This window comes from Nicotiana tabacum, chromosome 19 (genome assembly GCF_000715075.1).
Source record: "Nicotiana tabacum cultivar K326 chromosome 19, ASM71507v2, whole genome shotgun sequence".
In the NCBI taxonomy this organism is placed as follows: domain Eukaryota; kingdom Viridiplantae; phylum Streptophyta; class Magnoliopsida; order Solanales; family Solanaceae; genus Nicotiana; species Nicotiana tabacum.
In genome coordinates this window covers 96,987,127-97,010,953 of record NC_134098.1, presented here as the reverse complement: position 1 = coordinate 97,010,953, position 23,827 = coordinate 96,987,127, and the positions used below count along the sequence as shown (strand labels likewise).

Genomic DNA, 23,827 nt, shown 5'->3' with positions numbered 1-23,827 from the left:
TTGAAATCCCTAGGCCCAAATCCTCTAATTTCACCTCAAAAATATGTAATAAATTCGAAATATTCAATGATAATCCAATATAATTGACTAACAATGATCACATGTGACTTACCTCAAGTTTTTCCGTGAATTCTCTCTGAAAAATTGCCCAAAACCGTGTTGAAAATGTCCAAATGACAAAAATATCGGAACCCCTCTGTTTTTGTAATCTGGTCAGCGCTTTCGCACCTGCGGACAAAATACTCGCACCTGCGGTGAAATATCGTATATGCGTAAATTGCTTAGCCCAGCTGCCTTCGCTTCTGCGAGCTTTGAACCGCATCTGCGCCTTCGCAGGTGCGGAAAATTCCATCGCACCTGTAGACCTGCCCGTACCTGCGCCCTTCCTCTCGCTTCTGCGCAAGCACTTCTGCACAACATGAGCCGCATCTGCGGCTCCAACTGGGCAGCCCTTCATCCGCTTCTGCGAGCCACAGCTCGCTTGTGCGAGTCTGCACCTGCGGTCAGTCCCTTCGCAGATGCGATGACATCAGAAGCTGCAAATTTCAGAATTTGCCTAAGTCCAAAAATTGATCCGATTTCGATTCGGATCGCACTCGGGGTACTCGGGACCCCGTCCGAAAATACCAACAAGTCCTAAATCATCATACGAACTTAGTCAAGTCTTCAAATCACATCCAAAAATACTAAAAACACGAATCACACATAGATTCAAACCTAATAAATCTTAAAAATTTCCAACTTCTACATTCAATGTCGAAACCTATCAAATCAAGTCCGATTGACCTCAAATTTTGTACACAAGTCATAAATGACATAACAGAGCTGTTACAATTTTCAGAAGTAGATTTCGACCCCGATATCAAAAAGTCAACTCCTCGGTCAAACTTCCCAACTTACATTCCTATTTTAGCCATTTCAAGCCTAATTTCACTACGGATTTTCAAATAAAATTCTGATCACGCTCCTAAGTTCGAAATCACTATACGGAGATGTTGGAATCATCAAAATTTTATTTCGGGGTCGTTTGCACATAATTCGACATCCGGTCACTATTTGAATTTAAACTTTTAAATTTTCTTCAAAATTCCATATCTCGGGCTAGGGATCTCGAAATTTGATTTCGGGCATACGTCCAAGTCCCAAATCACGATACGGACCTACTAAAATTATCAAAATAGTGATCCGAGTCCATTTGCTAAAAATATTGACCAAGGTCAACTCAGTTAAATTTAAAGCTCTAATTCACATTTTAATTCATTTTTCGCATAAAAACTTTTCGAAAAAATTTGCGATTAAACACAAAGTAGAAAATAAATTCACGTCCCTATTAAACTTAGAAATATTTTAATTCGGGTAATCCTTTTATCTTTATTGGTACTAATTTCGTGTTTCACATGATTTTTGTAGACTTCATTAACCGCTGCACACTTGGTGCCATTAGATATCTTTTCAAAAACAATTTCTCGCAATGATACAAACAAAAAAGAAAAGAAAAATATTACTCCTATAAGATACACAATGAAAGATGGCGAGACTAAAATAAACAGTCATGGTCGTTACACATTGTATCATATCGTATTATTATTTTAAATACAATGTTTGTTTTGATTGCTACTTAAATTTTATTGTATCGTATCGTTAAATCCGTCGTTACATAACGACGAAATGTGCCACTTTATGTAATGACCGATTTGGTGTGGTCGCGTCGTTACCTTGTCTTTTTCTCTCAATCTCACCCTTTATTATTATTAAATTATTTTATTTTATCATTTACCCTATCTTTTTATATAGTAATTTTACCTTTCATCATAATTTTTCTTTAGAATATTGCAAGTTTATGATATCATAAAACGAAGTCAAACGACACAATCTATCCAAACATTATATTCATTAAATGATACAATACAATATAATACAATACAATACGATACATTATGAAACGATATGTAACAACCACCCAAACAATGCATAAAATAAACATTCATGGTCATTTTTTATAAATAAAGTGGTTCTCTTCTCTATCATTTTTGTATTGGGATGGTATCTGGAAAACTAGAGTCTTGGGATATTATATGTGAGAAATAAACTTAATAATTCAAGAGTGCATATCTAAGTGTATCATATGAATCATGACACTATTATTTTGGTAACTTAATCTTAGTGAATTATTTGACTTATTGACTATTTTGTGGGTGTTTATGCCCAAGTTTTATAATTTATTAAATTTGATACTTGAATTGAACTTGGAAGATTTTTTTTGAAGAATTAACTAGCTTGTATTTGATTGAGAGTTGGACTTTATGCTTAGTTTGAGTCTTGAATGGTGTATAAAAAAGATATTCTTCTACAAACTATCTGTTAAATTTTAAAGTATTAATTTAACTTAAATAGACGTTGCCACTTTTTTTTATAGTTGTATCTTGAAATTTTAAAGAGATTTTTATGAGATTTTTCTAAGTTGAGATGTCGTATATCGAAGTTTATTATCACTAACTCATGATACATATTGTTGGCTTTGGCCAAACAAAATCTCAATAATTTATCCCTTAGCTACATTATTATTAAGAGAAAAGATGGGAGAAACATGTGGCGCCTTAAGTAATTTTCCAGAGAAAAAGAAAGGGAGAAACATGTGGCACCTTACTTAAGTAATTTTCTTTTTTCATTTTTATTTTACTTTAATTAATTTCTTAGCATACAGTCCCCAATAAGAAAAATAAGCTGTAGACAATCTTTCTTTTTCCCACCCGAAAATAAGAACATCTTCGAATGGGACATCTATTAGCCTCGCCGCCGGTGGCATTTCGGCCGACCGCCGGTAACTCTGTGCGGTTAACTTCAAGATTTCAGGCATTATCGGTGGAGGAAATTCCCCCAAATGCGATACGGCGAAAGCGAGATTCAACATGGAGAGGAGGTTTCAGTCTTGGAGTGGATTTGGGGCTTGCCCGTACTGGCCTTGCCATTAGTAAAGGCTTCAACTTTCGACCTTTAACGGTAACAACCCCAACTTTCATCCGCAAAGCAAAAAAAACACATACTGGAATTTTTATTTGGATTGAATTTTTAGGTTCTTGAATTGAGAGGACAAAAGCTTGAACTTCGAATTCTTGATATTGCCCTAAAACAGGTAAAGACACAGCTCTTTTATGTCTAATGTAGAAAGATTTAATTTTTATGGTAATTTATCAACTGGGTATTGATAATTGATGTGATTCTTGAATATATGTTTAGTATTTCTTTCATTTTTAATTTTTTAAGAATTAATCCCAGCATTTTGGAGTTTCATGAGAGTGTGGTTCTATTTGGGAAGTTAGGAAGTGGATGAGTTTATAATTGGGCTTCCTTTGTCAAGTGATGGAAGGGAAACTCCACAATCTAACAAAGTTCGAAGTGTTGCTGGTAGGCTTGCTGTTCGAGCTGCTGAGAGGTACTACTAATTTATGTAGGATTTTTAATATGCTTTTTACCTATTCCAATTCATCTCAGAAACACTACTATTGTCACTGCCTTTACTTTTTATCAACTGTAATCTTATGGAAATCCTGAAGATTATGTGTCAAGTTGCGTGAAATGAAAAAAAAAAAAGAAAAAAAAAGGGCAGTCCGGTGCACAAAGTATCCCGCGTTCAGGCAGGGAGCATGAAAATGAATATTCAAAAGAATTCTTGCGGGAGATTAATGGTTGAACGCTTGTTATGCTTTACACTCTAGACTACTAGTTGACTTCCTATTTTCAGAAACCTTTGAGCTAGTATGCTTTTGTATTACAAATTATTGATACTAAATTCATCTGTTATAGTCATTTCTCTTGTGTCATGTTTAAATTCATTTTATAAGTGGTGAGGGAGGGAGATTCTACGCTGTGTTGGAGACCTTTTTTTTGTTCATAAGAACCTTACTTGTGATTAGGGGTTGGAGAGTATATCTGCAGGAAGAGTATGGGACAACAATAGAGGCCATGAGCTACATGGTTGATAGGTAATGGTTTCCTCTCGACTTGTCTCTGTATTTATCAAATGAGTTATCAAGAAGCAAGTAATTCTCTTTCAATTCGTTCTGTTATGTGAGTAACAGAATGAATGAATAGTGTTTGTCCACCTGTCTTGCTAATAAATTGATTGTCAAGTGCATATGAGAAGATAGGGTAATCCTTCATACAGTCTGTTATAAGAAGTTATCCAAAATGAATAGCGTGACAATGTTTTAGGGGCCTCGGAAAATCTGCTCGTGAAGGGAAACAGGATGCCTATGCTGCTGCTGTATGTATACAGTTGAATTCATCTGTCTTTTTTTGTACTTCTCCCTTACATGTTTTTTTACATAGATTGAAAGTAGGATTTGAGCTTTATTGTATTGCAGATGGTGCTTGAGAGATACTTTTCAGAGTCAGGTCGGAGAATCGAGCTAGTGTTACCCAAGCAGTTGGATCTCCAAGAGAAGCTAAAGAAGAGGTGTACTGATTATTTTACAGATGAATCTGATTAGGTGTTAATGTCCAAAACCCCAACCACAACTTCCGTAGGAAAGGTTGAATGGATCTATACATAACTCTAGCCACTAGAATAGTACTTGTACCTTTAGAAGACATGGATGATTTACCCTTTTTTGTTTGATAAATATCTTCCTCCTGTAAATCATATTCGAGAGAAAGGAAGCCATGTATCTTGCTTTCCTTGTTGAGGAATTTCCACTATCTGAGATGAAATATTTAAATAAAGTAAAAGTGGACAAATAGGAATGCAATCTGGAGTTGTAGGCTTTAAAAACTTTTGAAAGAATGTATCTGATAAAATTTCAAACGCATCATTTAGTGCAAAATCAAATAATTTTAGAGGAATTAGATTTTTTTGATAATTCATGTAAGTTAGAAACTTTGGAGTTGATGAAATTCCTGCAATATTAATAAATCTACGCATAACGTGGCTGTTCAATTCTTGGAAAGACAAATAGATAATAAGAAATCAAATAGGAAAATGAGCTCAAGGCGAGTGAGAAAAATGGACACAAATATAAGATGAACATCGCATACCTAAAAGAGTTAAAATATCTAATTATTGTTTTATCCTATTGATTTGAACGAGTACTGGTAATTAATAGTCACCAAGCAATTATTACATTATTTGTCACTGAAGAGAATACACAACAAAAGTACAATTGCCTCAATGTCAAACTAGTTGAGCTCGGTATATAAATCTTTTAAGTCTATTCCCTTCAAGTTGGACTCATCTTAGTCCAAACAGAATACCAAGAATTCCACTCTTAAGCTTTAAGAGGACCAGCTCAGCTTAATTGTTATCATTACCACCGGAGGCGGAGCCAGGATTTCAAACTTATGAGTTCGGAATTCTAATCGTTTGAAGTTACTGAGTTTTAAATTAATAATTTATACGTATTCAATAGAATTTTTAAGACAAATACAAGGTTCGAACTAAAGCTACTGGGATGTGACCAATTATTCTGTACTCCTTCATGTCTATAGTCTGGCTCATAAGCCAGAGTTATTACTTGATAAATTAAGGAGTATGAGACGCAAAGGGATATGCCCGAATATTGTGACATATAGCTCAGTCATCAAGTGTTCGGTCGAACCCGCTTTCGGCACTCTAGCTCCGCCCCTGATCATCACAAACTGATAAAGACAATAAAATTAATGGGTATATACAGAAATTTCTCTCCTTTTTTCCCTTCATTTATATTTAATCCGATCATATGCATAAATGAAGGATCCCCTTCTTGCACCTGCATTGCCACAAAGTGAGATCACTTTAAAACCCTATTATTTGTGATCTTCTAAACTGAAACATATGTGAAACAAAAACAAGAAGGAAAATTAGGAAATGGACTCTTAATATCAACACACAGGGAGGTGGCCCCAGGAGGAGAGAGGGAGGAAAACAAAAAACGAAGACAAGAGGAAAAGAATAAAACAGTGAAAGAGAGAATACTCTACTCTATGGAGCGAGCAGACAATGCGTTCCTACCCATAAATCAGAAGGCCAAGTTGTCTTTGCAAGCTCAGAATCTGTATAATGGGTTTATGCAAATCTCTTTCTTTCCAATAAAGTGGATCACCAGTCTCCGCTGCAGATTCTGTTCAACATCAATCAACATGATTATTAGTTAACATAAGCCTTAATTATACCGCTGGTCTAAACTAGGAGAGTACCATGACTGACATCGATTATGATCGAGTCACCTTAACATGGCTATGCAAAGTACTTTAGATAGGATGAAATCATATGACATGGTCCCAGCACTTCAGCCTACAGCCCCATGAGTGTTGATCTAATACAAGTACCAATCTAGTAACCAAAAGAGTGCATTAGAACAATTCAGGAGTAAGACCCCCTTTATGGGCTCGGAATCCTTTAAGTCAAGTAAATCTCATTTTAAGTACATTAAGCTAGTCTTTAAAGTATTTACATACTGATTTTGTGGTTGAACACAATTATCTGAAGCCTTGAGTTGGCCCAACTTCCTACATAGAAAGGACCTCTCCTTTTACAACAATAATATACATGAAAAGGAAAGAACATTTCACACTTCTTGCGTCGTTCCTGCTATTATGGAACAATCTCCTACTGTCATTCCACGCAAGCCAGAAGAGACATAACAGTGTTGTGCTCCAAATCACATACTTCTCAATGCCGATATTCTCTAATCTCCAGTTGACAATGTCTCATTGAACATCCTTAGCGATAATCAAGATTATTCACCAGAGTAGACCAAGGTCCATAGAAGAGAGGTAAAGCCAGCTATTTGTCTCATCTATTTAAGCTTATCCGCTATATATAATGCATCACAAATTGCGTGCTATTTTTTTTTTTGAAAAACAAACTTATTATTTTGGTACCCTCATCTTCAAGGCTTTTTCCCAAATCTCCTCTTTCCCTTCCTTCTAATAGCTCTAGGTAGAGTGTGATTTCACCATGAATGTTGTCATCCATAATCTCCTTCACACAATCTCTGTCCTCCATCATTTCCCATAACTGCAGATCTTTTCATAGAAACTCCTCCACTTCATCTCGCTTGCAATCTAGTAAGTCTCCTTTAAACACTCATGTCCCACATAATTCCCTTGTCCTCCATTCTTAACCCTAGTCTTACAATTCTGCATATGCAGCATATATAAATCAGTTTTTCCGTCGTACCACAAATTCTTACAAAAGCATACTGTCTCCACTTTCGATAGTGTAGCCAGTACGTAGTGAATCCATCCTTCACTTCAGAATCCCTTCCATAGGCTCACCCCATGCGAAAATGTCACGTCTCCCGAAAGTTATACATTGTTTCAAGCTCTATATATAAACCAATACCCTTGACCACAGTGCATAGTTTCTTGATTGAATCTCTACAAGCAACTCTCCAAAAGCATTATGTTGAAGAATGGTAAATTTTGCATTCCCTCCCCAGTGCGAGCATCTTTTTTCTCTAATCTACCAAATGGAATTTATTACTTCTTTCCTGCAAAAATCTCATGACTTATTCCTTATCTGTTTGCCACATTTGAAGGTATACAAGAATAAAGACATAATACTAGGAAAGTAGAAAATGGACTTCAACAATGTAATTTTTCCTCCCTTGGACAAATACTGATTTTCTACCCATTACACTTTCTTTCAAAATTCTCAATCATAAGCTGCCATAGTTCATTGCCTTTGAACTTTATCCCCAAGGAAAATCTGCATTTTGTTATCCGATGCAATCCATCTTACACCCACATATTTGTCCTAATCTGTGAATATGCATCCTGTACCTACCTCCCCCACTGGCACCAATTGTGACTTGTGCATATTAGTACACAATCACGACATGATTTCAGACTAAACAAATGTCTTAAAAAGGTATTACAGCTGTTGAATCTCAGGTTCACAAAAGATTAAAGTGTTATGAACGAATAATAAGTGGGATATGGCAATACCTCCTCTTCTTTTCTCTTCTTGTATTTCTTACATCGGATCCTCTGAGTGTACCCTTCCTTCCACCATCTTCTCCATGAGTTCACTGTAGAGTTCTAGGATGTTTATGTTGAGGCTGCAACTCCAGTCACATGAAAATAAGGAAAAGGAATTGGCTACTGCGAATTTTTAGATTACAGGGTCAATCAAGTTAAAAGCTCAAATAAGCCGGAAGAACCTGTAATGGCCTGCTACAAATGACAAAAGGTTTGGGGCCCTTTACACTCTAGCAAGTGAAGTGAAGATACCTGGAACCAGTAGGACAAAGAAAGAATTGAGATTCGATAAGAAACTGCAAGTGGAAGTTGTGTGAGAAATGGCATAGAGCCTCAGAATGTTTTGTCCATTCAAATCTAGACAGCACTCGAAAGATGCATGAAAATAGAAACATCTCAGAACCATGGGATTCTCGATGAGCAAGTCAGGATGACAGTGTTATTTCAGTTCAAAATCTTATGATCCATGATTTCGTCAAGTAAAGAAGAAACAAAGTTGTTAGAAAAGCAAATAGAAAGAACAGTTACTAGACTTTTCAAAAGTCTCTTCTACAACAACCCAGTGAAATCCCACAAGTGGGGTCTAGGGAGGTTAGTGTGTACGCAGACCTTACCCCTACCTATGAAGGTAGAGAGGCTGTTTCCGAAAGACCCTCGGCTCAAGAACTTAAAAAATAATGGAGCAATAGAGAAACAATAGCAACAACAATATAATAAGACAGTGTAAGCAAATAATACAACGAATAAACAAGGGACTAGGAATAGGAAGGTACCCGACTAGTACAACTACTACTAGTAAGACAAGGAAAACTCTAGACTGTCTATCAACCCACCGCCCTAATTTTCGACCTCTACACCTTTCTATCGAGGGACATGTCCTCGGTAAGCTGGAGCAAAGCCATGTCCTGCCTAATCACCTCACCCCAGTTCTTCTTAGACCTCCCTCTACCGCTCCTCTGACTCGCCACTGGCAAACTCTCGTACCTCCTAACCGGGGCATCAACGTCTCTCCTCTTCACATGACCAAACCATCTCAGCCTCGATTCCCTCAACTTCTCTTCCACAGGGGCCACACCCACTTTGTCCCTAATATATTCATTCCTAATCTTATCTTTTCTGGTATGCCCACACATCCATCGCAACATCCTCATTTCTGCTACTTTCATCTTCTGGGCATGGGATTTCTTGACTGGCCAACACTCGGCTTCATACAACATGGCCGGTCTAACTACTGCTTTGTAGAACTTGCCCTTAAGTTTAGGTGGCACATTCCAGTCACACAAAACACCAGAAGCAAGCCTCCATTTCAACCACCCCGCTCCTATACGGTGTGCGACATCCTCGTTGATCTCCCCATTACTCTGTATTCAAAAGTCTCTTCTAAATAGCAAATTTAGTTTCATTCACTCTAGCTGTGCACAGTTCGATACCACAATGATGATATGTACAATTTCATTTCAACAAGGCATCAGAAGTTCTTCATATATAAATCCAGATTGGTGAAAATCAAAATTGTACTGAGTGGAGACTTCGAACCTTGGAATTACTTTCAAGATGAACCAGGTAATGGTAAATTGTCTCCAACATGCCAATGCGGTCATGCTACACTGATGGTCGAGTTCAGAGAAGATTTGATTCTATTGAATCGAGGAGCTCTTAAGATATTCCTTTGTTCTGACATCCAGTGGAAGTAAGTTCCAGTTTCTAAAGGCAGAACCCCAACCTATATTCATAATGCCAAACCATTTAATCCCAATTTGCTAGAAGATAGCAACATAAATTTTAATACCAAAATGCAAATGCAAAAATTTTAAATGCAAGCAACGTGTTGGTAAAAAGAAGAAGATCCTACTCAATCACGCCAGAATCAGCGGCTGTAGAATTAAGTCCAACTCGGTAGAGGCAGTTGCACGTTGAGATTGACCTTTGAGTCTTTGATAGTGATAACAATAAGCTGATATCAAATAGAGGACACAAATGATTGAGACTGACCTTCAAGTCTTTGATAGTTATAAATATTAACAAGAAGTTGAAGAAGGACAGAAAAGATTAAATGGAGATACTTTAAAGTAAAGAGCACAATAGCAAACAAAATACCATGTAATATTTAGAATTACAGACTAAACTTCAATTTTTAGCATAATGGCTTTTGTTCTCATAAAATAATCAGATTTCACTAAGAAAAGGCAAAGATTTCCCGTATACAGGAAGAACTACTACTACCTTTTGATACTTCCGCGGAGATAATGAAACACCACTTTAATGAACAAACATTCTTTTTAAAAGCTTTTTATTATACAACCAAGCCATTATCAGTTAAAAACTTTAATTTTATGCAAACAATCATTTCAATCTAAGAGGATAGAAAAAGATACAAATAGATACCAACGGCATCTTAAAACCCATCTTAAAACCCATATATCATTTCATCTTATGGTTGACCTGAAGAAAATATAAGAGCTTAACATACCTTCAAGATTCAAAACTTCTGATATTAAGATCCCACAGAAAGCCCAATGCTTGGGATAATTCTTGGGAGCAGCTTAACTTGAGGTACTGAATTTGATTCATCGTTGCTAGGAAGAGAAGGTATCTCATTTTCCAAAGTAGAATAAGCATCTGCAAATGCCTACAGAAAGTAACTTTTATTAGAATAATAGTTATATGAGTCCAATACTCAATGATTATAATTTTTAATGAGAAGCATAATTTATTCAGTAGCACCTTCAGTCCCAAAATAACAAATTGCGACTTAGGAACCAACTTCATTCCATACGTCAAAACAAGGTGCAATAAAAATTTAGAGAATAGTAGAATACCAAAAGGTTGTTATTTTAAGCTATATATTACTAAATGAAAAGCAGCCACTGTCACTTATAAAGAACAGAGAGCTGAACTTTACACATTGAAGGCGGGCATAAGAGGATATAATACTTTTCATGTTTAACAAACACATGCTACATTTTTAATAGAAACATATTCCATGCCATTTCTTCCGAGGGTCTATTAGAAACAGCCTCTCTACCTCCACAAGGTAGTGATAAGATCTGCGTACACACTACCCTCCCCAAACCCCACTATGTGGGCTTTACACAGGTATGTTGGTGTTGTATATTCCATGCCATTTCAGAGAAGTACCAAGAGCTTTCTCATGCAAGTCTTTACATAAGCAAATTATCCTCAAATCTTGGGGTGATTGAGGGATATGTCTGGTTAATTCATTAACCAACACACCCCCAGTCTGCTAGCCAGCTTGGAAGAAATCCTTTGCTTTCAACCTCTTAAAAGATTCAGATACTTTCAACACATGGCATGCTATTGAACTTAAAGGTAAGAAACCTAAAGTATCACATGTTTTCCATTTTTTATCGACTTGTAAGTTTTCCTAGTTCTACTAACACCAATATTTTCTCAAAAATTTAACACAAGGCATTCCAACTAACCTTGATGCATTGGTGTATGCGAAAGCAATTCCGCCCCACATTATTGGTTGGGTACAGAGGATCATCAATGCAAATTGGATCAATGCTACAAAAATAAAACCAGGGAATAAAAAGGGAGGGAAAATGAAAAAACAGAAAGAGGTTCGCAACAAACAAAATCAGGAGGTTCAACAATTAGCCATACCTGCACCCTCGTTCTCTATTTATGTATAAGCCGCTTCCCTGTATTGAAACACGCATTTGACGAGGATCAAACACATTCCTGGGGACAAAAAAAAAAAGCTTTACATCCGAGGTTCTATGGTACCCTTTTTGCACCTTTTCCTTTTGAGGGGAGCAGGGGTGTCATAGTGGTTGGGACTTCAGATGTATAAGTTAACTACAATTGTAAGGAGGGAAACATGAGATAAAAATTAACCAAGGAAATGTGTCTTTTAAGCAGATCAAACTCACCCAAAGAAGTAGAAAAAATCCATCAGGAGGCTCCCCAAGTTCTACAAAATTAGATCAATGAAAGTTACAGTCAATAACTCTGATGCATCAGAAGGAAATGAAAACGAAGCTTAACTTTTAATGAATTGAAACAAAGTTAGCTTCTTCCATAGAGGCACTACAGCGTTTAACAAGCTTGTCAAGTATAATATTGTAGGGGCACCTATCATATTGCTATGAAGTTGGAAAGGCATGAGCCTCTGTGCGAGACTTCCGGCTAAGCCTGCATTGCAGCAGTGCTGTACAAGCATTGAGCAGGATGAGATTGGATTTTTCTATCTTATGTTGAGTATACTAGCAATCAAGTTCTACATCTTTTGAAAGAAAGATCGGGCTTGTTCTGTCAGGTACAATGTGATGCATTATTTTACAGTTATATAGGTAAGCCAACAGATAGGCTTGCTCATACATTCATCTTTCTCTAACATCTAATTTCTGAAATAAGACAAAAGCACTGATATGCGATTTTTAAGGAAAGAGATTTAAAATGAGACAACCAGCTCAAAGATGATGAAAACCTCCATGTACTAACTTAGGAAGGTGGTCACTTCAACAAGGTTCTCGTAGTGCATCAGACATGCACCTGTAGTTTCTGCTATTTGAAACTATGGCCCCAAGTTCACAAAAGGGAAACCATGTAGCACCAAAACTCATCCTTATCTCATGCTTACTGGGAGATAACATCTTTAAGTGTGATTTCCACCCTTTCAGTTTCAGTAATGCCATTGTATTTCATTGAAGTTAAAAAGGTCAACCTTTTTACTTAGCTACATGATCTAATTGTTAAAGAGAAAAAAAACACAAACAGAAAAAATAGAACATGGAATTCACCCGGTCACACTATATCAAATAATTAAGCTTTTCAAGCTAAAACCCTCATATGAGAAACTCAGCTGGCTAGGTTGTCCTGATGCTGAGAAATGTCTCACTCTACTCCATTCTTAGTTGTTGGTGTTTATCCAGGCTATGTTATTCAGCAGGTTCTTCTTTATACTGTGAAAGGTCCTATAAATGTTGTCATCACAATATGTGCAACCCAATAATAAAAATATTGGAAACATCATCACAATCTACGTTGAACATGCAATGGGCGTTGAAACTGATGATAATATTTAACCATAAAACAGGGGTAAATCGCCAAAAAAATAAACTGAAAATTAATAAGGGAAGAATTCAATCATACTTGGTCAATTAGTCGACCGTGATGATGTTCGTGCTGCAAAAATCGTGTGATCAATAGTACCTATTAAATGATGTAGACATTTAAGAGCCATTCAAACACATATTAACATAAAGAGAGAATGAAATCAAGGGAGCGAAACACCTAATATAAGGATGCCAAGAATTGGAAGACAAGAACTGAAAAGGCTTAACTATTTCACTTTTGCTTGAAACGAATGTGTGAAAAGTTTTTTAAATAAAAATGTTTTAATAGATAATGGCCACATTCCAGATATTTCCACTTCCCAACAAACCACAAAATTTCTGCTCAAACTTGTGTTAGACTTGGAGACCTCTATCTAATTTCCACTTTTTGCCCCATTATTATAAGGTGCTTGGAGGCTCAAATGGTAGTCAAAGAAGTAAAAAGTTTTCTGCAGCCTGAATGAAGGACCCAGCTTTTACTTGATGCCTACTTGTTCTGGTCTTCCGCGACATACTGCAGGAGAATTGAAAAGGAGGAACTGATACGCAATGTGACATCATTCAACAACCGAAAAATAATGAATCAAGATGGGAACTCTAGGGTAACTCCATTCAGTACTTTGTTCAACATAATCTAGAACTTCATCAAACTGGAAGTTAGCAAAAGTCACTTATCTCTAAATGGATAACATCACAATATCCATCCCAAATTTATAATTGGACCGTGAGAACATTACATGTAAAATCAAGGAAAGGACATTCCTTGAACGATCTAACTATTAGAATGAATCAATGTGAGCAGATATTTACCCTATGCTGGGAAAATAGGAAAAGGAATAGAAACAAGGGAAAATGGTAGTGAAAATAGAGGAGAAAGTTAAGCAGAATTATCTTCTTTTATGCTTGGTTTGGGTTGAAAACAAGAATGGAAAGGCAAATAGTTTGACTTTTCATTGTCACTGATTTAAGTTTTGGGCAAATAAGAAAATGATACTCTCTTATTTTAATCCCCTAATTGTTACAGCACCAAAGCAAGAGGCCTGAAAACTCTTTAAGCTGTCCCTTTCCTTCTCTTCCTTCCTCTACTTCCAAGCAAACATAAAAGTAGCCGGCCAACCTCCATCCTTTGCTTGGTTTGGGTTGAAACAAGAACACAGAGCAGTGTGGAGGAGTGATATATTTAAGCATAACCAAGAGAAGAGCGCTTGAATATGAAGGGAGGTCACAAGTACATAAGCGAAACACTTTTAGGTAAGTTAAACTAATCATTGCTTCATTCACTTTAAACAGAATACTTCCTTTCAAACTTAAACTGAATTCTCTAGGAAATATTGATGATAGAAAAGCTTACTAGACAATATGAGCTTAAACCGCCTGAATATGACTGGTCAAGACTGCGATCTGCTAGGAACTGTTTTAGCACCAAAGCAAGAGGTGTGGAAGCAGGAAACTGTTCAGTGAGCTCTTTTACCTATCATCAACAAAGGAAAAACGTGATAAGATAAATCTACATCATAACCGGCTGACAGGCTCGAGATAACAAAAAATCAAAGTGATGAAGATTAAGAGAATATAGTTCTGATTTGATCCCACAAGTACTCAGATGTCATCTCTTCAAGACTTACCAGCTCAGTGGTCTGTAATCCTGTATGCGAAGGCGATTTGAAACTAATATCAAGTCGAACTGCTTTTACATCCTTTCTACATTCATTCATCTTGGACCACTGTGGTGAAGATGAGGACTCTGAACAAGTTGAATCAGCCTGAAATACTGCATTGCCTTCTTCTACAGTCAACTGAGTTGGTTCTGCTTTTGGTGTTTGTAAATTTGATAGAGACGACAAAATGAGATCATGTGGAACTTCTACCACAAGCATTATAATTGGTATCTGTAGAGAAATGGCAGCAACATAGCATGAAATAACATGACTAAGGAGGTCAAAGAAGGCAAAAGGTGTCATGGCTAACATAAAGGAAAAAACAAAGCTGATGAGAACCCAGAAGGAAATGAATTTGGATTGCAGAGACATTACAGCAGTATTTTCCACGATCTTCAGAGAATCATTTTTTACCCATTCCTGGTTAGCCAGATATCTAGCTGCATGCTGCAAAGTTCTCTATGTCAGCAACAAGGAGCTCCATTTAACATAAGCTATATTTGTATCAAATTGGACTACCAAGGGGGGAACAAATACAATTTTCTTGTGTAGTTCTTTTTCTTTTTTTAAAAAATAAAACAGTACTCCCTCTGTCCCGTCTTATTGACACACTTTCCTTTTGTTTGTTCCAAAAAGAATGACATATTTCTCCTTGTGGAAACTATTTAATATTTGCATCCTGATATTACCCTTAATGACTAGGACTCACTTGATATAAAGATTCATTCTTTTATGAGGAGATAGAAACTAAAAAGACGTGGTACTTTCACCACCACATTTAAAAGGACAATTCTGGTACTTTGCATATATTTGGTTTACAAGTGAAAAGTCTTCTTTAATTTCTCAAAACTTTGTACCTAGTCGGACACCTTCACATAAAATGGGACAGATGGAGCAACTTTTTGTAGCTAGTTGATTTTAAAATGAGGTCTAGTTGATTTAAAAATGAGGTATAGTTGACTGACTCATTTTATTTTATTTATCTGGAAAAGCTTCCATTATACAAGTGAAAAACTTGTGAATTTGATTCCTTACAAATGGCACCCAATTAGATTTAATTTTCTCCCTTGCAGAAAATGAATTACACATTTTTCTTAGGGCAGCTGCCACAATAAATTTGAGTGGAATCTAAGACCTGTGCCAGCTCTTATATCAACATTGAATTGTGTCCCCATCAATTTCAAAAGTTTGAGTTGTTAGCAAGTGGATACCTTTATTAATTTAATTAGGTCTTCACGTGCAAAACAAGGACCATAGCATAAACAATTGTACCAAATACCCAGTGCCAGAATAACTTAGTTTTTCACTAGTTTCAAGTTCTATGCAAAAGTTTGGCCGCAAAGAGAACTCTAGAATTAAATTATATTTAGCAATGCAAAGTCACACCATCTATATTTACTGTATTTGAAATATAGTGGTATCTCTCAGTAAGTCGGAGCTAAATTTCAATGTTGAGTACAAGAAATCACTCTACAAGTCTGGGTCTCAATTGTCAATTCACATACAAGTCAGGAAAAGGTTGCTCTTATATTTGGGTTTTTTTTTGGTGGGCGGGTTAATGAGGGGTCATGAGGTATGAGGGGTCATGAGGAAAGTATTGGTTATTGATTAAATCAGCAAGAAGGTTGATGTTGTATGAAAAGCTTTAAGTTACAAAAAGATCACTTTCAAAGCAAACACAGCATTTCCTCCAACTATTAGAGAAGAATATTCCATGTAATCCTGGATACCTGAAGGCATGTTTCTTTGATCCCATTTCGCCCCTCCAAGATCCCAGCTTCTTTAATTGGTTCCTACGGGAAAAAAAGGAAAGCATATAATGTGCTCCTTTCTCCAAAACTCTTTTTCTCCTTACCCAAAATATATAAAGTAAGAGACATGTTAGCTAAGACATGCTTACCAGATTCCTCACAGGAGGAAGACAAACCACAAGGTCCACATCACTTGATGGGAGTGACAACCCAGTAGCATTTGAACCAAAAATGTTTGTACGAGACCTAGGCCATAATACTTGCAGAGAACGTGCAACACGCTTCACAGCCCAATTAATGTAAGGCTTCCTGATCACATTCTCGGAGGCAACCTTGAGAATCATCATAGATCACCAACAATAAACATCAGGTTATATCTATCTGCCCAAATTGTTTTTCCTGAAACTCTGGTTAAATTACTGAAGTGATACTGGAGAAGTTACTACTCTCTTGGGACTCTACCTGTTTGCAGAAGCTCTCGATTTCGTCATGAATGCAACTATGGATCATTGAAAGACAGGCCTTCTTTGCAGTACAGTTCAGCATTTCGGTAGGTTGAAGTGGGAATGCAACATCTGGCTGGAAAGAAAAACAAATGGGATTTGTATATTTTCCACCCAGAAAGACAGAAACTTGAGAATAAGGGGAGTTATGAAACTGTAAACCGGATTCTCAGATTTGTATATTTACATGTTCTTGATCGCGAGTTAACTGTGAAATTGCGATGAGGCGATCCTGCAGCAAAGCTCCAGGTAGAGGTTGTGTTAACTGATGGGCTGAGAAACTTTTACTTCTCCAAGCAGGCCAAACTACTTCACTACCATCCACGCGTATACATGCTTCTTCAAAATTAATTCCATCATGGAACCAACCTTTGACACCCCATTGCCTGGGGCTGGAGCTACCAGACCGAACAGTTGGGAAACCTCTGTGCCTTCTAGAATCACTAACGGGAGAAGGAGGAGGTGGACGAGGGGCACGTGGAACACAGAGGACCACAGGCGATGGAGGTCTCTTGATCCTAGGTTGCTCCCTCCTGCTGGGAGGAACACAAGGACTTTTATGATCATGACTTCGCTTAAAATCTGATCTTGATCTCTCCCTAGATATACTGGGAATGACAATGGGTCGTAGAATGGGGTATGGAAGTGAATCCACAGACTTTGCTTCACCATCAGCAGAAATATTGGACAAGGATCCTGAAGCATTCTCTATTGTCACTAGATCTGCTGATGATGAGGACTGTAAAACCTTGCTGGTAATCTCACTTCCTGGTATAACATAACCAAGAGCCTGATGTCCTGAACCTAAAGGATCGAATGGTGAGCAAAAGGAAGCAGTAGATGGAGAAGTCAAACCATTTGTACTGTAAGAAGAAGAGAAGGCAACCATATCATCAACTGCCCTGTTCATATCTGCTTCCCTGCACGCCCATGAGCTATCATCCGAGCTAAGAGAGGGAGGGCGTGAAAAATTAGTACCGAGATGATCAGAAGGATTCCAGTACATAACACCACCTCCAAAGTACTGATTATAGTCCACCCCAGGAACGGCATGTACCTCTAACTCTTCTTCAGACATCCAGTGATAATCATGGTCTTCACCCACTTCATGTGAATTTGAAAGATCAGAGAAGTCAATAAAGTCACCAGAATACACCCTTTCATCCTCAGTACTAACCGCATTGCAGTGAATGCTTTGGGGTGCTATATCCTGCTGGAAAGAAGTTCGTCTAGAGATAAACCCAGCATCATAATTGCATGTAACCGATGGAGCTAGTCTATTGATACTGCGAACCATTGGGGGCCAATCTAAACTCATTGACAAAGGTCTAGATATAATTCCAGGGCACCCTGTTTCAATTGAAGAAGTTCTCACATGACGTACATTGCGTAGAAAAGAATGACGAAAATGACTTTGCCAGTTGTGACTGACATCAAGGTGCAGTCTCTCAGTAGCAGGTGGGAGATGTGAATCACTGTATGGAAGATGAACGGGAGCTACACTGGGCCACTCATACGAAACATAAGATGGTGAATTCATAGGCCCTGTATCATAAACATCAACACTTCCTTGCTCCTTTAAAGAGGTAAGTTTTTTGTTGGAATCACTACCTTTAGTTTGTTTCTCAAGAAAATTTGATCTGTTATTCAATGTTTTAAACTCCTTGCAGTTTGAATGAGTGAGCTCAGATTCAATCAAAGGCATTCTAGAAGAAACACCAGAATTGCCATCACTATTAGTAGTTTCCACTGCAACAGCTACCATTCCGTTTCCGATCACCCCCTCTGTGGGCGAATGGACTGTCAAACAAGGATTCCTGCAACCTTCAAAAGAACCAGCAGAGCCACAATCCCCACCGTTTCGACTCAGAATGCTTATTTCCAGTTCACGTCCCTCATTGCCAACAGAAGAATCTTTTGATCCACTTTGAACAACTGAATCTACAGTGACACAATCAGACCTTGGATCCCCATCTTGGGAGTTGACAGAAACAAAGGACTTTTGAGAATTTCTTTTCTGACATTTACCATCTTCCCCAGAAGTTATCAAGCTAGGGTTTTTAGTCTTGTTTCTTTCTTTCCTTTTCTTCCTTGAAGCACTTCTAACAGTTTGACTGTCTGGTCCTTCACCATGTCCCTGCAGACAGACAGACAGTCAGTTACAAACTATTTATAACATAAATTGGACATCTGATCCATAGTAGAAAGATAATTACAACCATATCAACCAAAGATGGCAGACTCACGTTATCAAGATCCTTCTGTTGTACTCTATCGACCGATCCACTAGGCAAACTACAATGTACATTATCACCACGAAATTTATCTACCAAACCAGTAGACGAACTATTATGCACATTATCACCACACACAGATGTGTCTCCATTATCCTGCATATATTTTTAAAAGAAAGTAAAGAACCAAATGGTATAGGAATTTTTTCTTACTAAAAGGAATTTATATGGAAAGTCCTCAAGATCAGAGTGTACCTCACTATTTTTAACAGGACTTACACCTGTAGTAGGTTTTGGCAAAGGATTTGATTTCTTCACTTTACGGTTCTTCCCTTTTTTCTTACGGTTAGAAGCACCAAGTATTTCCTTGTTTGGCTTTGGTAAGGAATTCAAGTTTTCGTCCTCTAGCAGCTCATACTTTGTACAGTCAAGAGAAATAATCATGAGTAACCCCCGTAATTTTCTTAATATACTATCAGAAAGAGTATTAACAGATTCTAATGAACTAAAAAATAGTTTTCCACTGTCAGGAGACTCGCCAACAGTACCCGGACATGCCAACAGCACAGTGGAGAAATCCTGAAGCATAAACAGACAATCAAGTAGCTGGTTGAATGAACATGAAACTCCAAACACTGATGCATGAAACATGTTCTGTGAAACTCCTGCATCTGACCCTCTGAAATTCACAAAGTTCCTTCGTTTAGACAAACTAGTGTTACCCAGAGGTTGTTGTAGCACCGAACTGCATAGGCAAGCTTTATCCGCTGAAACACCTCTTGCCCCCTTCAAAGTATCAGCAATCTGAAAGACATAATTGGAGATTGGACAGCTTAAGCCTGTGTCAAATTCTGAAGACCACCTGTAAACTATGCAGGAAGAATAGACGACCCTTCCAACAATCAGAAGCTTAAATAGCTAAACTGCTAACATATCAATCATTTAATTGACTATGTCAGGAAGGATAGGAGTGCTATGAGAAACATACTTAGAAGGATATACCATTAATGTAATAGTTGCCATTTGTGAAAAAATATGATTTATGGAAGTATATCAAACCAAAATCAAACAAATATGACTGGTATGTTATATTAAATTACTTGCAGCTATAATGCATTATTTTCTAATATTATACATTTTGCCTACGCTGAGCGCTACGTGAACCAGAGATACCACGGCTATAGAGAACAAAATAAGGTAGCCAGAGGCACTGGCCAAGTATGGAAGCAGCTTGCAACGAAGGACATATAGCAGTTCAATAGTTATTGCAGTTCCTCCTTTATTGTCTCAAAAACACTAGATCAGACGAACTAAGAACTACTTTTGTTAGAAGCATATACATGTACTGATGCTACTACTACTACTTGTACAACAAATCCTTGTACTTCTTCAGCTTTGAGATAATATAAAATAATTGTCCTTTCGAGCAAAAAAATACACAGCAAAAAAGTAATTTTTTTTATTCTTGTCAAAAAAAAAAAAGAACCAAAGCTAATGCTTAGATGTGGACATATATAAACCCCTACTCTATTCTATGGAAATACAGAGAAGCATCTTAGTTTAAAAGTTGCATGATTTGATAGTTTAGTTAATTCTTCGCTCACAAATGCCTGCCTTTTATACTCTTTTGCTTTTCCAAATCAAAGAGGGATACCCGGCATTACTTTGAATTTCTTTTTTACATCTCAGCTTATTTCTTGATACAGATCTTAGCCTACTTACTGTTCAGATAGATTCTTGCGGACTCTGAAATGCGTACTTTCCATTTAACAAGCTATATACTATTCCAAAGTCCATGCCATTATCTCTTTCCTATTAGAGAGGAAAATTCAGCTTTTTGACATCCATGAATGGAGAGGAAAATTCAGCTTTTTGACATCCATGAATGGAAATGCCACCACATATACAAATTCAAACAAATTGTAATTTCACTAAATGAACTCGTAGCACATTGAATACAACAATGTAGCACCAAAGAACAAACAAAGACTAAATTGCTAGGTGAAAAATAAAGGCTCAACATAAAAGTAGTACCAGTGATTTTGCAGCCTTTCCTAAGCCGAGACGAAAAATCTTCACCCTCATTGTCTCATCCAACTTTCCCCACCAATCTACACACCCTTTCTTCCTCCAAAACGCATTGGCTCCTATACCTACAGCATTCACCTTATCTTTCAATTTCACACCTCTCTTCTTCCCATTATTATTATTATGATTCAACCACGCCAGTCGTAATGCCACCTCCAACCTATTTGCCACGAAAGCCTCGATACTATAATACCCTTTGGCTTTCAACCACCCCAATTCCACCCATTCTGAGCTCAACCCACCACTTTCTTCCCCCCTCAAAAACATCCCATTTGTAACGCCATCCATTGCATTCGCAAAACTATCCACATTCTCCACAAATTCCTCACTTACAGTCAAAGAATCAACAAAATCCAATAAACCCGAAACCCCATTTTCCCCTTCTTTCGAGCTGAAGAGCCGAACCGAGTGACGAACTCGCCGTTCTGACTCGTTCGACTCAGCAACTCGAGCTAATAACCCGTGAGACTTGCGGAAGCAAATGCTCGGAAGATCACAGCCGTCGGAGGAGGGCATATCGGGGAGGATGATGAAGGAACCGTGACCGTTGGATTGGATTTTAGTAAGCATTTGAAGAAGGACTTGGAGGAAATTGGAGTGAACGATTGTGAGATGAGCTTGCCGTTGAGGAATTGAAAGGGAAGAGAACCATTTGAGGATAGATGATCTAGGGTTAGGGTTATGATTTGGAGATGGAGGGGTTTGTGAATTGTAGAGAGAAATGTGGGATGTGAGGGAATCAATTAGCTGCTGTTTTGAACTGTCGATGGATTTTTGAGGAAAAGGGAAATTATAGTTTGATTTGTGCATCATTATTTTAAAAAGATGAGTTTTTCTGTGAAGTTTCTCTCAGATGGTTGCAGTAGTAGTTGCAGCGGTGATCATGGGGGGAGAGAGAGAGAGAGAGAGAGACGACGACCACAGCGGAAACAATTGCGGTTCCTGTAAGAGATTTTTCCTTATTTGCTGGCTTTTCTTTTCTTTTTTATATTGAAATTTAAAACAAATTACTTCAACTTGACAAGAAGTTAAAGATTTTAACTAAAAAATATTATTTTACTTGAAATACTTTTAATTTTTTCTAAATAATTCCAATATTTCGAATACAAAGGTTTAGTAACTAAACTAGTATTTGCAAATACTATAATATTAGTTATAGCCAAACGAAGAAAATTCTTTAAATTTATTTTTCTTAATTACGTGAAGATAAATTTAATTTAAATGAAAAGTTAATGAATGATAGTTGAATTTTTTTTTTTGATATTGATGGCTAGATCAACTTGTACTTCCTCATTTTATTTATAGGTAGCCTACTATAGTCCACAATAAGTAATTTATCAATCCAAAGAAATATATTAGTTTACACTGTGTTGAAGTTAACATTCAAACTCAAAATCTTGAGATTGTTACTCTTATGACCAAATCACTTAGTCATCCCCTTAGGTGGGAAAAAGTCAAAAAATCTAGTAATACATTACAGTATAATTTTCAACAAACAACAACACACCCAATATAATCTCACAAGTGAGATCTGGGGAGGCTAAATGTACGCAGACCTTACCCCTACATTCAAGAAGGCAAAAAAGTTATTTTCGTAAGACCCTCGGCTTAGGAACATTACAGTATTATTTTATGTTATTGAAATTATAAAAGAAATTCAGCTTATAAAAAAGCGAGATTATGTAGGATATAATATTTGTAATACATGACAAATATACTAGAACATTGCAAACTAAAAGAAATATAATAGGGGATAACAGGTAACAGCTAGGCATTTATAAGTGTTTGGAAAATACTTGCTTGAGATTGAAGAAAAAAATGAATATTTGAAGATAACGTTGGAGATATAGCATTTGAAAGTTTAAATTGAAAAAAAATTAAAAATTTATGATTGAAAATTATTTATTTTACTTAAAATACTCATCAAACAAGTTTTTCAATATTTCAACAATATTTCAAATACTGAAGTTAATTTGCAGAATATGCAACGATTTTGTCTTTGAAAGCTCGATTGAGAAATACATATTACTCCCTCATTTCTATCCGAAACTATTATCATTATCGCGGTCTATATTCCGAAAAGTTGTGCATCACAAATAAGAGCTAATAATAGACCCGCAATTGCATAGAAAAACTTCACGAATCCTTAGAGAAATACTTAAGTTCAATATTCACAAATACTGTTTTTACCTCACTACCGATGCAATATGTTTGAGTATTGGAAATCGAAACTAAAAGACAGAAAAATGGAACAAACTAGAGAAGGATAAACTCGTCACCCCCCGGCCCACCCCCACCCCCACCAAATTTGCATGTCCTCAATTTACTGACGATAAAAAAATTTGGAAATCAAAAGACCAATGACAAAAACTTGACCAGCTTTTCGGACATCATCTACGTCCATCCTATCAACTAGATGGAAGAGTATTTTATTGCTTTAGTCCCTAAGATAAACCTTCAATGTCTCGATACTTCTGGCTTTTATTCTTGAATGTATTATAGCTTCTCCATGTCCTAGAGTTGGTCCATTGGCCTAATCCCAAAATCTTTGAT

At 37.0% G+C, this 23,827-nt stretch overlaps 2 protein-coding genes across 17 annotated transcripts; one reads left to right on the top strand and one right to left on the bottom strand.

Annotated features, from left to right (window-relative positions):
- Window positions 1-2,520: 2,520 nt before the first annotated feature.
- On the top strand, window positions 2,521-4,685 carry LOC107762186 (uncharacterized). 4 transcript variants are annotated; one of them, XM_016580522.2, is made up of 6 exons: window positions 2,521-3,000; window positions 3,074-3,133; window positions 3,321-3,433; window positions 3,915-3,983; window positions 4,213-4,264; window positions 4,365-4,685. In XM_016580522.2, exons 1-6 carry the CDS (start codon window positions 2,773-2,775, stop codon window positions 4,488-4,490), a joined length of 648 nt encoding a protein of 215 aa, XP_016436008.1. In that variant the 5' UTR covers window positions 2,521-2,772; the 3' UTR covers window positions 4,491-4,685. The 4 variants fall into 4 exon arrangements, with proteins under 4 accessions (XP_016436008.1, XP_075094322.1, XP_075094321.1 ...); XM_075238220.1 differs by lacking the exon at window positions 3,915-3,983 and having other exon boundaries at window positions 2,680-3,000; XM_016580523.2 differs by lacking the exon at window positions 3,074-3,133 and having other exon boundaries at window positions 2,681-3,000.
- Window positions 4,686-5,341: 656 nt separating this feature from the next.
- LOC107762184 (uncharacterized) lies at window positions 5,342-22,233 on the bottom strand. 13 transcript variants are annotated; one of them, XM_075238209.1, is made up of 22 exons: window positions 21,221-22,233; window positions 19,442-19,990; window positions 19,199-19,342; window positions 17,140-19,089; window positions 16,912-17,028; window positions 16,599-16,781; window positions 16,429-16,491; window positions 15,074-15,145; window positions 14,666-14,929; window positions 14,392-14,511; window positions 13,078-13,137; window positions 11,856-11,896; window positions 11,587-11,664; window positions 11,403-11,487; window positions 10,430-10,588; window positions 9,812-9,913; window positions 9,496-9,682; window positions 8,142-8,211; window positions 7,927-8,039; window positions 6,182-6,307; window positions 5,987-6,095; window positions 5,342-5,744 (listed from the first exon to the last, which is right to left on the bottom strand). In XM_075238209.1, the coding sequence occupies exons 1-15, from the start codon at window positions 22,085-22,087 to the stop codon at window positions 10,454-10,456; spliced, it is 4,728 nt and encodes a 1,575-aa protein (XP_075094310.1). In that variant the 5' UTR covers window positions 22,088-22,233; the 3' UTR covers window positions 5,342-5,744; window positions 5,987-6,095; window positions 6,182-6,307; window positions 7,927-8,039; window positions 8,142-8,211; window positions 9,496-9,682; window positions 9,812-9,913; window positions 10,430-10,453. The 13 variants fall into 13 exon arrangements, with proteins under 13 accessions (XP_075094310.1, XP_075094309.1, XP_075094314.1 ...); XM_075238208.1 differs by having other exon boundaries at window positions 6,202-6,307; XM_075238213.1 differs by having other exon boundaries at window positions 6,202-6,307; window positions 7,927-8,009.
- Between the last annotated feature and the right edge of the window lie 1,594 nt (window positions 22,234-23,827).

Bases quoted from the DNA above. Each gene is read 5' to 3' on its own strand.
- LOC107762186 (XM_016580522.2), top strand. From the start codon at position 2,773: ATGGGACATCTATTAGCCTCGCCGCCGGTGGCATTTCGGCCGACCGCC. The intron at 3,001-3,073 runs GTAACAACCCCA...TTGAATTTTTAG, and splicing joins TCAACTTTCGACCTTTAACG to GTTCTTGAATTGAGAGGACA. The intron at 3,984-4,212 runs GTAATGGTTTCC...ACAATGTTTTAG, and splicing joins ATGAGCTACATGGTTGATAG to GGGCCTCGGAAAATCTGCTC.
- LOC107762184 (XM_075238209.1), bottom strand. From the start codon at position 22,087: ATGATGCACAAATCAAACTATAATTTCCCTTTTCCTCAAAAATCCATC. The intron at 17,029-17,139 runs GTAAATATACAA...TTTTCTTTCCAG, and splicing joins TAACTCGCGATCAAGAACAT to CCAGATGTTGCATTCCCACT. The intron at 11,488-11,586 runs GTATGGCTAATT...TTATTTTTGTAG, and splicing joins AATAGAGAACGAGGGTGCAG to CATTGATCCAATTTGCATTG.